Source organism: Biomphalaria glabrata, chromosome 2 (genome assembly GCF_947242115.1).
Source record: "Biomphalaria glabrata chromosome 2, xgBioGlab47.1, whole genome shotgun sequence".
NCBI lineage: Eukaryota > Metazoa > Mollusca > Gastropoda > Planorbidae > Biomphalaria > Biomphalaria glabrata.
This window is the reverse complement of record NC_074712.1, coordinates 15,822,061-15,837,688: the sequence shown is the minus strand read 5'-3', so window position 1 is coordinate 15,837,688 and position 15,628 is coordinate 15,822,061. Positions and strand designations below refer to the sequence as shown.

Genomic DNA, 15,628 nt, shown 5'->3' with positions numbered 1-15,628 from the left:
GACAATCATAGCGACAGTCTAGAGCAGTGGTTCCCAAACTTTTTTGTCTCGTAGACCCCTTGCCATGTTTTCTGGTTTTCGGTAGACCCCCTGCTTAACTTATATTGCATTTTTGCACATTCATAAACTAATTTTTTAAACTAATTTCTAACTGCAGTGAGTCAAAGAGTTAAAAAATAATGTAAAGCTACATCATAAGTTAGAGAGATCTATCTTTTTTTACAGATATAATTCAAATTTAAACCAATTAAAATAACAATTAAAATGTATTGATGGAATCACCATACACATTGGAAATGTTTTTTTTTTTTTGCATGTTCATCATCCGTTTCTACAGATATTGTTTCATAAAAGTTTTCGCTAAGAGTTTCTCGTGTATTTCTTGATCTTTCATGTTTGCCTCAAATATTGGGCCTGCGAAACTGTTTTCACTAACAGGAGAAGGGGGCAAAGGTGAGTTACTGGCGCCTAAACCAGTAAGCTTCGGGCAGGAGGGACTCATTAGCCTTGGCTTGCAGCCCACATAGCCGAAAGAAAATAGAATTCAAACCTCTGCTACTTTGCAGCTATACACCCAAGGTTTCCTGGGTCAGCCCTGGGGAAAACTATGGAGCTGAAGATCATTAGGCAGTTTGCAGCTTTAATGCTCATCCCACCGATGTGCCCTTGAACTGTAGTGTTACTAAAAGAAATTCGTTTCATAACATCTGATGAAGGTTTGTGTAAAGCAGTTTTTAAAACTACTTCAGGGGCTGGTAAAATCAATGTTATATCTATAATGTTTTTTTCCGTATTTGGCGTTAGGTAAAGAGATCATCTAAGACGCTCACAAACCACCATCTTTTCTATATGATGTTGAAGAAAGATTTTATGGGTCTATTCTGAACTTAATCTTTGAGTTTTCGATTTTTTTTTTCACTTTTATCTTTTTATCAGGGTGGCATCGTCTCAAATAACGCTTCAGTGTATATGGTTTCATATGGTCATAAAAAGGCTCTTGGACAACCGCTTATTTGACAAGGAAATAAATAATCAACACTGTAAAATCAAGATTTCTTTTTTGTTAAACACTAGTTACATGTAGACAAAATTAACTATTTAGATTAGTATTGACATTAAATACAACTATTTTACTTTTGAATAAAGGTATAAATATTTATAACAAAGGTATAAGTATTTATAATTAAGGTACAAATCATTTATTAGTGTTTGAAATAGTTACATTAATGGGGTGTGAAAATTAAAGTCATAGACTCCCATGGACACCTCATAGACCCCCAATTTACTTTTTCACTTTCGTAGACCCTTGGAAGTCTTTGTAGACCCCTGGGGGTCTATATAGACCACTTTGGGAATCACTGGTCAAGAGTCTAGAGACTAGATTTGTGTTTATTTATAGATCTACATCTAGAGTCTACCTGTTGGCTGTTATCTGTATTCCGAAATGTAGAGTATTTTGATTTCGTAGCCTTCAGGTAATTTGGATCACCATTGATAACTTTCGTTATTGTGTTTTGTTTTGTTTTTAAATTAAGGAGGTGCCTAACTTTCTCAGCAGACTAAGTTTGATATCCACACACGGGCCAAACTACGTTACGTTTCAGTTTCTTGGGGGGGGGGGGGGGGTCCTCACGCCAAAAGTTAAGCATCGTAAATGTAATCTCTTTGTTCACACTGTGAATGTAAAAATCTTTTTCACCTGCTTTAAGCAATAAAAATCGATATGGAGAACTTTGTTCCTGATAGACTGGAACTTAAAGAAAAACGAAGGTGGATAAAAAGAGGGGGAATTGAAAGATATTTTGTATTACATAAATAAATAATTAAAAAAAATAATTGAAAGATCACTGTTGCCAATTAAATATAAGTAAATAAAAAACTTAGTGCCACCAAGCAAAGAGTTTTAAAATGTGATCTTACAGTGATGAAAAGTGCACAGAAATGATAAAATCTGTACGATTTATTAAATTACTTCGCTTATCAATACTTCCTTATCTGTGCACCGGAGACACCAGAAAACTTGATTTTTATGGATCTGCCCCCATGTATCAAAATCTCCTGTCATAGGAAAGGAAAATCTAAGGGAGAGAAATGTGGACATGTACTTCTTTGCTCAATAATGAATGAATACTTGAAAAAAAAAAATGTAAGATTTCGCTTGTAGAATCTACGATGTAACTATTCATTGAACACACCCAGTATCTACGCAGATGATTGCAGACTCCATGTATATCTTTACAGAGAACTTGAGATAACAGTTATAAATCTATGTAATGCATAAAAATATATAACTGCAATTATAATTCATAGTGCTATCACATATTATTTAATTTTACTGTGTATAAATCAGTTTACAATGTAGAATAATTGACTATAGGCAATTGTTACGAATTAAACTACTCATCATTCTGTTATGGGAATTAATATTAAAATAATGGCTATATATTTGATTACGAAGATAAAGGATGTGATTGCAGTGTCTCACAGGACTTTGCAAAGCCAGTTGCGACCTACTTATTATTCCGCACCTCGTGCTTACAAAGCCGTTTTTCCAGGGCAGTCTTTTTATTGTTTTAGTCTTCTGCGCCTGTCTTCAATAAGGGCTTTTCTTTGGGCCTCAAATGTTTGTCCTGTAGCCTTTGTTAGAGCTCTCCAACTGTTTCTTTCAGAAGCCATATACTGTCAGCTACTTTCCTCTATGTCAGTGAGGGGAAAATAGCGCCTCGCCTGAGTTGGATCTTTATAGCGATACGGGGGTGCGAGGAGGGGAACCTCTGTTACGCCGTCCTCCTTTAAGATCGCCTTTGCGAGACGGTTGTCTATTTCTCTGGACAGTGACGCATCGTTGGACACTGTGCTGCCTAAGTAGGTAAAGTGGTCAACAACATTAGGGAGATGGCCATTCACATTGATTTGTGGAGCTGGGTTAGTTCCGATTCAGGACTTCTGAAGTAATCTTTAAACAAAAATAGGACATGTATATCGGAGACAATGGTTCTATTTTGCCTCGAAGTTAAAGAAAAATATAATTTGAAATTTCGCTGTACACTCATGCACCGTGCGTGTTTGTCAATGAGTTTTCAGAGCGCAAATTGATTGACAAAAATGTCAACAGAATCATAGAATGTAGATCTAATTCATGAATTAAGACAATCTTTATTCTCTTGAGAAATGGTGAGTAGTTATAACTATAACCTCATTTGTTCCACATTTTCCAATTCAGTCCTCATCTTTCTCGAAGTAGCTGTTCAATTCCTACCAATCAGAGTAGCCTAGACTAGACCAAATCAAGTTGCCATGACTGACTTGAGGATATTGATAAATCTAGACAGACATAATCTAGTCTAGACAAAATATGCAGATCGAAAGTAGAGCTCCCAGACACCTACTCTCACAGAAGAGGACAAAACCTTTCAAAGGAAGACAAAAAAACAAAAAACAAGATAGAGTGGACTTCAAAATGAGGCTTACTATGTCATTGATGAAACAGATCAGTAAATCATAGGCTATCGAATGTTTGGAACTGTATTTCGTTAAAAAAATTGCCCGAGTGAGTCATTAGAGACTAAATTTGTTTCTTTTGTCCACTGTGAGTTGATCAGAGGAAACGCATTCTCAATATTAGCATTATGTAGGCCTATAATTAGAGGATGCGAAATAATACACTACATTATAGATCTTGAGAACCCCTAAATAACGGGTTTACATTGAAGAGCCTATACTATAGAAACACCTGTTCATAAAAGGGTGGTTGTAAACAAATTGATTTATTTCTATGTTTGTGTGAGCTTGTGTGTTTCAAACAAAAAGATGTGAAGGAAAGCTGTAGGCCTATACTACAGCAGTAAACAACAGCGTAAAACACGGCCATTTTCACAATTTGGGCCCACTCCTGACGGACGGAGGATACGTCTGGTAAACTTATCCAAAGTGCTTGAGTCCAGATCTAGACACAATCTAGTCTATACAAAATACAAACTATGGTGCTTTGGTCTAAATCAAAATTTTTATTTAGGTTTAACTATAAACTATTTAAACCTCAGTTTATGTGTTTATCTATGCTCCGAAGTGCATTAGTTTGATACATTTTAAGATGTGTTTCATCACAACGAAACTCAACTTAAACAAGAAAAATTAAAAATACTCTTCCTATAAAGACAATACCCCCTTTATATATCTAGTTTTTCTCTTAATAACTATTGAATGTTAGATTAAAAAACAAAACAAAAAAAAAAGGATTTTTTTAAATATACATGGCAAAGAGATAAAAATACAACAGGGTGTCCTGCTATACTACAGCAGTAAACAACAGCGTAAAACACGGCCATTTTCACAATTTGGGCCCACTCCTGACGGACGGAGGATACGTCTGGTAAACTTATCCAAAGTGCTTGAGTCCAGATCTAGACACAATCTAGTCTAGATTCTTAGAACATTTGTTTCGCCAAACTAACTATGTTCCTAGGGTCAATCACCTACTCCAACAGAGCCTCAAGCCGACCCAATAACTACGATCTTCTACGGACTGACGGCCATCATCCTCGTATACCTAATCGTTGACTTCTTTATGCGCTTATTAAAAGTTGGAAACTACGGCGACAGATACGTGATGGTCACTGACTGCGACTCTGCGTTTGGACAAAGTCTAGTCCAGTAAGTATTCCATCTGAGGTATTCTGAGTTTAAGTCGAAACGTTGACACGTAAAAACAGTCGCCGAAAAATTCAATCATTACTCAAAATCATTTTCATCCTTTTTTTTTTATATTAAACAATCAGTTGCCCTATCAATATAATGCCAAAACTAAAGTTAATTAATCAATATAATGCTAAAACAAACACTTGCCTCATCAATATAACGCTTACAACAGTTAAATCATCAATATAATTCTGTAATAACACTTTCCTCATCAATATAATGCTAAATAACACTTGCCTCATCAATATAGCATTTAAAAGTTGCCTCCTCAATATAGCATTTAAACGTTGCCTCATCAATATAACGCTTACAACAGTTAAATCATCAATATAATGCTGTAATAACACTTGCCTCATCAATATAGCATTTAAAAATTGCCTCATCAATATAGCATTTAAAAGTTGCCTCATCAATATAGCATTTAAACGTTGCCTCATCAATATAACGCTTTAATGTCGTCCCTCTCTTACCCAAGAAAGTCGTTTGGACTATTTGGGTTTCCACGTATTTGCCGGATGCCTCACAGAGGACGGGAGAATTTTCTTGTCCGGTAACTGCTCCAACCGAGTGGCCACGTTCCTCCTTGACGTCACGAAGACCAAGCGTATCGAAGCAGTCGTTCAAGCAGTTCGCAGGCTGCTCCCAAACAGCAAAGGTACGTTTTAGGATGCTAAGTGTTTCTGTAAGCTGCGGCTACAAATCAAAGGTACGATTAATGATGCTAAGTGTTTCTGTAAGCTGCGGCTACAAATCAAAGGTACGATTAATGATGCTAAGTGTTTCTGTAAGCTGCGGCTACAAATCAAAGGTACGATTAATGATGCTAAGTGTTTCTGTAAGCTGCGGCTACAAATCAAAGGTACGATTAATGATGCTAAGTGTTTCTGTAAGCTGCGGCTACATATAAAAGGTACGATTAATGATGCTAAATGTTTCAGTAAGCTGCGGCTAAAAATCAAAGGTACGATTAATGATGCTAAATGTTTCAGTAAGCTGCGGCTAAAAATCAAAGGTACGATTAATGATGCTAAGTGTTTCAGTAAGCTGCGGCTACAAAGCAAAGGTACGATTAATGATGCTAAGTGTTTCAGTAAGCTGCGGCTAGAAATCAAAGTAACGATTAATGATGCTAAGTGTTTCAGTAAGCTGCGGCGATAAAGCAAAGGTACGTAGATATAAGATAGTTGGTGTCAAACAGTCAGAATGATAGTAACTTTATTTAGGTGTGTAATGTTATTGGTTGACACGTTAAGACAGGAAGTAGATTCGTTTCACATCAAAGAAAAATGAAACAGGCAAGAAAATTGGTAACACAGGCAGGAAGTGTACACAGTAACTATGATATAACCATAAACAACGCACACACAAAAAGAGTGGTACAGACTAACAAGTTCGCTAACAGTCGTGCAAGGACAATGCATACTGTAAAAGAAATGAGATAAAAGCCTGATGTATTTAAGGGAACGACATGTATCCTATACAGTTTGGGATCAGCGGCGTCGCAGGTACTGCCAGGGTGTAGCACTGTGTATTGCAAGCTGCCTGAGGGTCACCGGCCTCTATTTTTTCCTCAGGGTTGACTCGCGAAGCCTTTCTCATGTTTGAGCATAGCTGTAAGAAGCAAAGTTATTGATTTAGAGTTTTCCTTATCATTGGGGGGGGGGGGAATAGTCAGCCAAGACAAAAGAGCCTCTACGGCCCGAAGCTTACTGGTTTAGGCACCATTTGATCGCTGTTGCCCCTTTTGGAAATAAAAACATAACAGTACACAATTTTTTAAAACTGTTTTTTTTTTCGCACATCAATGATTCTCAAAGGGTTAAGACCTTCACCCCCCCCCCTCACGGCGATTCTATTGTGTCGTCGCTAGCTACAGGTAAAGAAAAAAGTTATATTTGTTACTTAAAAACATTTTAAACAAAAAGAATTCTCCCTTTATTACCAAATCACAGCTAATATTTTTTTATTTTACCCTTTTTCCGGTCGTTTTATAATTTACAGTTACCCCATTATTTTGTTAAATTTTCTTTTTAAAGATTATTTCAAACGTTCCAAAGCGTATCGATTGTCCATAACCCTCCATATTAAACACACGAACTCTGACCTCATTTCTCGATATATCAGTGACTCTCAATTAACATGATCACAGGGCTCTGGGGTCTGGTCAACAATGCTGGAATTCTAGGCAACACTGGCCAGAGTGAGTCCTGCATCAAAGACGATTACGTCCGAGTTCTGGAGGTCAACCTTCTAGGAATGATCGAGGTGACCCGCCAATTTCTGCCCTACATCAGAAAAGAAAAAGGGCGGGTGGTGAACATGTCAGACATGTTTGGCCGGCTGGCCATCGGCTTAGCTCCTTATACAGTTTCCAAGTTTGGAGTTGAAGCTTACTCAGACATTTTAAGGTATTTTGAATTGTTCTTGTATATCGCTGCTAAAGCATGCTCAGTGCAATATGGTCCAATCTCTTGTCACGTGGTTTGCTCTTCAAGGTCTCAAGCGACGTGTAAGCAGGAAGTTTACATATCGCATTCTTGAAGATTCGAGTCTCTAGACAGTATGGTGCATATGTAAAGGGAGTTAATTAGCCATGAAAAGTTCTCATGTTATTTCCACATTGATACATTTCGGTTTGAAAATCTATTCAAGCTTATATCGGGGTCCACTAATTAGTCTGTTCAGCGAATTAGTTTGAAGCTTCATGTTAGGTCTACTTTTGTGACGTTATTACTGAATAAAACTATGTTATATTGTGTGTCAATTGTGTGTTTTCAATCTTTTCATGATTTCTTCTTTTTTGTTTTCATAAAGAGAAATTATGCCATTTTTTCAAACCAAAACAAATATCTTGGTAAACTTTGGACTTTTGGCCATCAGATTTAGCTTCTGACAAAACGATAACATGAACTAGCCTATTCCATTGCAATAGGACCTGTTGGGAAAGGTGTGTGTAGGTGGAGGGGGGAAGCAGGACCTTATCTAGACTTGATAGACTTGATAGGACTCTAAGCTACTTGAGAAATAGAGCCACATAAAAATCCACCCCAACCCCCCCACTGGCAACGCCCATTTTATAATCCACATTACGTCATTTTTTATTCACACCTTCTTCAAAATAATTGTAAAATATCACTGACACTTTTTTGAGGCTCCCAAGAAAGTGGGGGCCCCAAATTATGGGTTATGTTGCCTGTAAATAAATCAAGCCATGGGAGGAAGTATCTTTGAGCAAACGCAGCTTGAATTGAAATCCCGTGTATTATTTCTACTCCTGAGGAGTCTATAAGTTGATTTTTATTTTTGGTGAATATGCAGTCAAATGTGAATATTCTTTTGCTACGGCTCTATTCGGCGTCTGTTCAGTCTTTTTATTTGTGTTTTCTTGAAATGTTTTCCTAGAAATACTGGCGGATCAAAGGATTGTGGGAAAAGTCGCGTTTTAAAAACATTCAACGTTTTACTTTTTTTAAACGAAACTCGTTGTTTTGTTTTTATTTGAGAAAAGAAACGAATGTCTATAAGGTTCAATAAAGCAATCTTAGTCTTAGTCTTAAATTCAGCGAATCGGCTCCGTCCAAACACCAATAAATTTTAATATTTTAGCCATTTTATGACTATTTCAAACAAGTGAAAATAAAACAGGAATAAGTCTTGTAAAAATACACCATGTCTGCATTTAGAGACATCCCATGCAGAAGGCTCAACTTATCTTATAAATTACAGACGTTTCAATTGTTTTTTTTGTTTAGCGCAATTTCATGCTTTAAGCGTTCTCACTGCGCTATGGTCCAATCTCAAGTCTGTACCAGTTGGGGAAGAGCAGAAAGAGGAGGGTATATAGGTGAAAGTTACTGTGATAGCTTTTACAATTTAGTTTATAAAAAAAAGTTGTTAGCCTTGTGTTGGAACTGAAGCCTTCTCTAGACAATACACTGTACCAGCAAAGTGCTTATGAATATAGAAGATTTCATAGCTATCTACACAAAGTATAAAGGGGAGTAATTCAACTTACACCGCCAAATCTGTCCCGTACAATTTCTTTCCCTTGTTCGATACCAAACTAAATAATTAATTATCAATAATTAATTAACTAATAGGTAAATTATTAAAATTGATTATTGGTTATGTCATGTGCACAATTGCAACTTGATCCGATTCTGGGTGTGGGAGAAATAACGTGTACAAAAATATACTTGACAGACAGAGTTGATATAGGTTTTATTACAATAAAGGATGTCGGCCATTGAGGGTCACACAACATCCTCCTGAAATGTTTGCCATAGAAACAGGTGGTGATGCGGAACAGTAGATCCTTGGGATATTTATGAGTTTTCATAGAAACTGTCATTGTTATCTTCGTTTTATTCTTTTCAAATATGAAAGTGTCGACACTGTGATGTTGCTTGTTCAGGCTGTCTTGAGGTCAACTATGGATGACTGTTGAATTTCAACCAATTACTCTGCAAGCGTTTGGGTATTATTGTTCGGGTGTATTCCGTGTAGTTGATCAACAATCCAGACCAAACAAACACATCGGTTTTAACTAGTAAAGAGATGTAGTCAACGCTGAAGAACAATGTACCATGTATTTATTCTAAGAAAAGGTCACAGTAAAAGTCTCTGTCACTAAACACGTCGTTACCCTAGAGGATTATATCGCTAACTGATTTTCCGGTCTCTAACCCAACATATCCCAAACGTCACTAGTCCCGTTCAATATGCGTCTTCTATGGTACGTCGCTAAATAACTAAACTATGTTAACATTGATTAGGTAATACATCTGCATATTTCCCTACACATTTTTTTTCAGACGTGAAATGTGCAAGCTAAAGGTCAAGGTCTGCATAATTGAACCAGGCAGTTTCCGGGACACTTTGTTCATGGACGCCATCAGACCCGATAGTGGAAATGACCTACAAGACCGCTCCATTGACGACTTACTGGAAACATCTAATTTAACTGCTTCAGGTACTGAGTACATCAATTCTTCAGTCTGCATGTTTCAAATTTGACTATTTCAATGTGTGTGTGTATTTGTATGTTTCTTCAGGTACTGAGTACATCACTTCGATGATTGTGTGGAAACGTATTTTCATTTAAATACTTAGGCATCACTTCGTGTGTTCCTTGCACTAATCCAGCGTTTCTCAAGCTGCGCGACAAGGGAGAACAATGGCGGTCTTTTTTCTCACTTATTCGGTTGACGTCTTTTGCGTGAACAAATCGGGCCCGCTACATGATGTCTGGTTTAAGATCTTAAGAAGATCAATCCATTTCAAACGAGCATGGGCTACTGCCCCGAATGTCTCTCACATTTTAGTTCGGATCCTTATTAACTGAGTTTATCTTCACCCGCGTTCTTCCTTCTGCAAGAAACAGTTTTGTAGACGCCTGGAGAATACATTTCTGAAGCTCAGAATACAGGAAATTACGCTGGGAATACGTAAAACGTAGAAGGCTTAACAAGCATCTTTGCAGCACACACACAGTGTGTCTGGGGAGTGGGGCTTCACAGTTAATAGTTTTAGAACTACTTAATCAGTATTTCACATTTCTGTTTTTCGAAAACTACATATTTTTTCCCTTCACAACTCACAAATGTATTCACTTTTGGCGAAGCTCATTGTCATTTTTCTGTTAACTCACTCTGTCTGGTAAAAAATGTGTACATGTTATTACTCCTGATTCCAATCTCGGATCATGTGGAAACTTTACACAATTATTTATTGTACCTAACAAAACACGAATCAATAAAAAAAATCAATTAGTCAATTAATATTGGTCATTAACTATTTTGTTTGATATCGAATGAGGGAGATAACTTCTACATTATATTATTGAGAGATATAAGTGTAAATGCGGAGTTCTTCCCCTCAGATAAGCATTATTTGTTTTTTTAAAGGGATCTATAAAAAAAAACTGTTTGCTTGTTTTTCCTTTGCAGACGTGGCCAGGAACTCTTCTTTTATGCCTGTTTTGAGTGCGTGTACGCATGCTCTGACGTCAACATTTCCCAATACAAGATACGTGATAGGTTATGATGCTTGGCTTGTCCACTTACCTTTGACCTACTTGCCTACCTGGATACCAGACTGGATATACGCCTTACCTGAATGTAGCTATACGCATTCAAACATTGCGACCGGCATTGCCTCAGGTTACCAAAACTAAGTCTTATCAGTTACTCTGGAACCCAATCAGTTACTTAAGCAAAGACACAAAGCCTCCTTTTAGTAACTGACAGCAAAGCTTTTAACATGCCGAGATAGAACAGGTGATTTATTTACTTACTAACATTATACACGAAGTACACAATATATACAAATACAATTAAACAATAACTATATACATTTATTATTATAAGTGTTATTATTATTATTCTAGCTCATTTACGGTGTTAGTAGTTGATTTAGAGCTTACCGTAATGATACTTCCGAGTCGGGATGTCGCTGTGTTTGTACTGAATGATGGGAAGGGTGGCATTATGTTCTCGTGATGTCATTGTTAGTTCATTGTAAGTTTCTATAACACTAATAACAGCGTCTGAAGTAATGCACTTGAATCTGTCTCTCCTATCAAACCTAAGCATGTCAGAAGCTCTAGTTGTGTGTTCTGATACACTACACTAATCTAAGTCATCAAATCCTCAAACAGCGAGCTGATCAAGTGGACGAAACAGGAGTTAGAAGTTTGAATTATAAGCTATGAAAAATTATAAGTTATGAAAAATTATAAGTTATGAAAAATTATAAGTTATGAAAAATTATAATTTATGAAAATATGGATATGACAAATGACAAAGCTATGTTTAAATCTAAAATATTGCTTAAGTATTGACTACAACTATTGAGATCGTTGTTTGTCCATTGATAGACTCATCTGAATACAAGATTTATCTGAATATATTCACACTTTGGAGAGTTCTATATGAAAGAATAGGCTTATATTATTTGTTAATTGCATTATGTATTGAAGCCTACAAGAGGTTAAACGGGTACAGGCTATTACTTTTTTTTTTCGAAATATGAGGTAGCAGTTACAATGTTAAGTCTTTAAATCTTGAACAAGAGGTAAGGCTTGGTCCAGTCCTTGCGCTCCTTGGGTCCCTACTGTAAGATAATATTATCAAATCTTTGACATTGTAATTTGAGACTAAATGCCATTATTCGGGGCCTCATCGGCTCATTGGGTACCGGCCCAACGGACATTTGCCCAAATGTCCATTCAGCCAGTCCACCCCTGCTTCATGATATTATTTGAGAGATGTCAACGATTTAACTTTTTCACCTTTTGTTTCGCACCTTAAAGTAAAAAACAATATATTCGGCTATATTAGTGACTAGTATTACACACCGGCTATATTAGTGACTAGTATTACACACCGGCTCTATTAGTGACTAGTATTACACACCGGCTATATTAGTGACTAGTATTACACACCGGCTCTATTAGTGACTAGTATTACACACCGGCTCTATTAGTGACTAGTATTACACACCGGCTCTATTAGTGACTAGTATTACACACCGGCTCTATTAGTGACTAGTATTACACACCGGCTCTATTAGTGACTAGTATTACACACCGGCTATAGTAGTGACTAGTATTACACACCGGCTCTATTAGTGACTAGTATTACACACCGGCTCTATTAGTGACTAGTATTACACACCGGCTCTATTAGTGACTAGTATTACACACCGGCTATATTAGTGACTAGTATTACACACCGGCTCTATTAGTGACTAGTATTACACACCGGCTCTATTAGTGACTAGTATTACACACCGGCTATAGTAGTGACTAGTATTACACACCGGCTATAGTAGTGACTAGTATTACACACCGGCTCTATTAGTGACTAGTATTACACACCGGCTCTATTAGTGACTAGTATTACACACCGGCTATATTAGTGACTAGTATTACACACCGGCTCCATTAGTGACTAGTATTACACACCGGCTCTATTAGTGACTAGTATTACACACCGGCTCTATTAGTGACTAGTATTACACACCGGCTACGCCCTTTGGATGCTTTCACAGGCTATGTATTGTTTACTTTGGTCGGTTCTCCCCTCCTTCTAGTTGAACTTCTAAGAAAACGTTTCCTCATTGTAACCCTCCAATCTAACACACTTTTGAACGAGTGAAATCTAGTAGGCTATTGCGGCCATCTCTTTCTCTCTTTCTTTCTCTCTCTTATTCTTTTTTTTCTCTCTCTCTCTCCTCTTTTTCTCTTGTTTTTTAAGAGAAATAAATAAAAATATCAAGTTGATTTTGTTAGATGTATTTCTAAAGTGTCCACGATGGCGAGTTACCCAGCATGGAATCTTTGATTTCATTTTCTTTTAGAACTTTTTTTAAAACACAAAACACACGCATTAACGCAGCCATTTCCTATTTAGAAAAACAAATATGCTAAAAAAACAACAACATCGTTATATATAGACCGAAAACTTAATGCATAGGTTTGATATAAAGCTTGCTAATCTACATGCTCAAGCTGTGAATCTTTCAAAACCATTCTTAGCGAGCACCTACACAAAAATGTAAAAGGAACCTGTATACAGAATTTCATGTGAGATCTATAGAGAATAGCTGATTGAGTGACTATGGATCATCCAATAGAGAAAAGATGAATGCCTGGGCATTAGCTGTGGTTGGAACGATGTCGCCCATTGTTAAGGAGATGTGTGTGTGCGCGTGTGTGTGTGTTTCTATGATATCAGAGTAAAACTGAAGGAAAACGACATATAGTACCGAACAAATACAATATATGATGTCAGAAGTGAACTATCTGCACGTCTTACTAAAGGTGAAACATTAAAATATCAATTTGAAAAGTGAAATGATTTGTTGTCAGAGGGAAAAAAATATTTCACAACACCCATACAGCAGTTCCCCCCCCCCCCCCCCCCCCCCACGCAGCTGAAGTATCCAAAGGAAGGTCAAGCACCTAGACAAAACAGATTGGGATCAGCAGGCTTTGTCAGGAATGAGTGTTTTTTTGGCAAAAATATAAATATATAAATATATTTTTACGATAAATTTTAAACGCAGTAGCCTCCCCTTGATTTAAAAAAATTTACATTTAACATTAAGATCAGGCTTACATTATTTAGGCAATAAAAGAAAAGCAGATAAAAAGAAAAAAACAATAGGAGAGAAATGTGGAGGCGATATAATGGAGCTTCAAGAGAAACTGAGACCAAAAAGAACAAGAGTGGGAGCTAATTGGACACAAAGAGTTCAACTGAACAATTGTCTACAAGTCCAAATTGAAAGATCACTGCTGTTAACTTAATAATGAAAATTACTTCTGGAACTTTCGGATACTATGCAACGACTACGGGGGAGAGCGGTATAAAACTTTGTTACGATTTGTTACAAGGGCTGAGAGGGAGGGGGGTCTGAAGATTTGTTACGTAACAAAGCCAAAAATATTCAAATGAAAAAACAGGTACCAAAAACAGTTTAAAAATGTGAAAAAAAACAACAACACTGAATGAAAAATACGGACTAGCTGATTCTGTAATAAAATCATAGCTTTCTTCATTATTTATTCTGAATTTTGCTCTTAACAGAAACCTGAAGTAATATAAAATGTGATGAAATGGTCAAAAATCTATATATATATAATTCTCTTCTTCCCTCAACAGTTTGGACGAGAAGTAAAGGAAAGATCACTCTCTTATTTCTGTCCACGAGAAAACAAGAGTAGTATTCACACTACGGATGACTGGCTGCGCGCTTGACTGTCGTTTAAATTTACCAAACCCTGCCCGCTTCAATTCCCCTTTGTCCTGCGGGAGGTTTGGACTAGGAACTAACCTAAGTAATCTACTATATGTAAATATCAGGGCCGGACTTAACCATTGTTGGGCCCTATGCGAAACGAATTTCGCGGGGCCAAGTTTGGTTAGGGAAGCGGATAATAAGTGACATTTAAGAAATTGTGTTAGAAAATAAATTCGCCTATGCATTTTATTCATTCTTTACTACGTACAGAATTACTTTACGAGCCTTGCGTGAAGGAAAGTCATACAGTTTATCATAATAATTCTGTTTCCTACATAGATCCCGCTCAATAGCAAGAATTACCAAATGTTTCAATCTATCTTTGAGAATTGTTGACCTCAAGTAATTCTTCATTAGTTTGATGCGCGAGAAGCTTCTTTCACCCGATTACACAATTACTGCTAATGCATAATGCCGTTTTTATTTATCGCGCGTAGGATTGGCCTTTTCCATATTGAATGACACCCCAAAATGACAATTCTTGTCTGTATATTTTAAGGACTTTTTCGTATATTTTGCAATTTCGGGAGATTTCCAGGAGCTCCTGGTAAATCAACAGGAGGGCGCGGAAAATCTGTTTTAAGTTATAAAATGGTTTAATTTAATAATTTATACACCTTGAATTAGCGCGGGTCTCGTGAAAGTGCGGATCCTTCGGTCGCATAGGTTGCAGTGGCCTAAGACCGGCCCTGCATAATAGCGGCCTATGCTACGCCGCCGGTCGACTAGTATTCTTTAACAAGCAATAGAAAAAGAACTCCTCCTAAGTACAGTCATTTGTCAGAAAATTACAGGGGTTATCTCTCTTTCTGCTATATAAAACAAAATTAATTAATTAGTACTTAATTACTTGGTTAATTTTTGGATTAATTCGTGTATTGTTATCGACTATCAATAATTATGCAAAATTTCAACTTGAACCGAGAATGGAAAGGGGGGGAGGGGGGGAGGGGCTAAAACGTGTCAAAACGTAATAAGGAGACTAAATAATATATATTTTTTTCACATCTCTCATTAAGTAGCATTTATTCTCCTTTATTTCAAAATCAAACAAAATAATTAATCACCAACAATTAATTAACTAATTGTTATTTTTTAAAATTAATTCATGTCTTGTAAGGTT

General features: G+C 36.7%; 1 protein-coding gene across 2 annotated transcripts; it reads left to right on the top strand.

Annotated features, from left to right (window-relative positions):
• The first annotated feature begins 3,082 nt into the window (after window positions 1-3,082).
• On the top strand, window positions 3,083-11,059 carry LOC106050614 (retinol dehydrogenase 16-like). Of its 2 annotated transcripts, none has more exons than XM_056019354.1 (6): window positions 3,083-3,174; window positions 4,488-4,653; window positions 5,178-5,353; window positions 6,848-7,106; window positions 9,513-9,670; window positions 10,647-11,059. In XM_056019354.1, the coding sequence occupies exons 2-6, from the start codon at window positions 4,568-4,570 to the stop codon at window positions 10,871-10,873; spliced, it is 906 nt and encodes a 301-aa protein (XP_055875329.1). In that variant the 5' UTR covers window positions 3,083-3,174; window positions 4,488-4,567; the 3' UTR covers window positions 10,874-11,059. The 2 variants fall into 2 exon arrangements, with proteins under 2 accessions (XP_055875329.1, XP_055875328.1); XM_056019353.1 differs by having other exon boundaries at window positions 4,466-4,653.
• The last annotated feature ends 4,569 nt before the right edge of the window (window positions 11,060-15,628 follow it).

What these genes read in the sequence shown, in the direction of transcription:
- LOC106050614 (XM_056019353.1), top strand. An exon ending in TTTGGACAAAGTCTAGTCCA is followed by an intron (nt 4,654 to 5,177) that starts GTAAGTATTCCA and finishes TACCCAAGAAAG; the next exon opens with TCGTTTGGACTATTTGGGTT. An exon ending in GCTGCTCCCAAACAGCAAAG is followed by an intron (nt 5,354 to 6,847) that starts GTACGTTTTAGG and finishes ACATGATCACAG; the next exon opens with GGCTCTGGGGTCTGGTCAAC.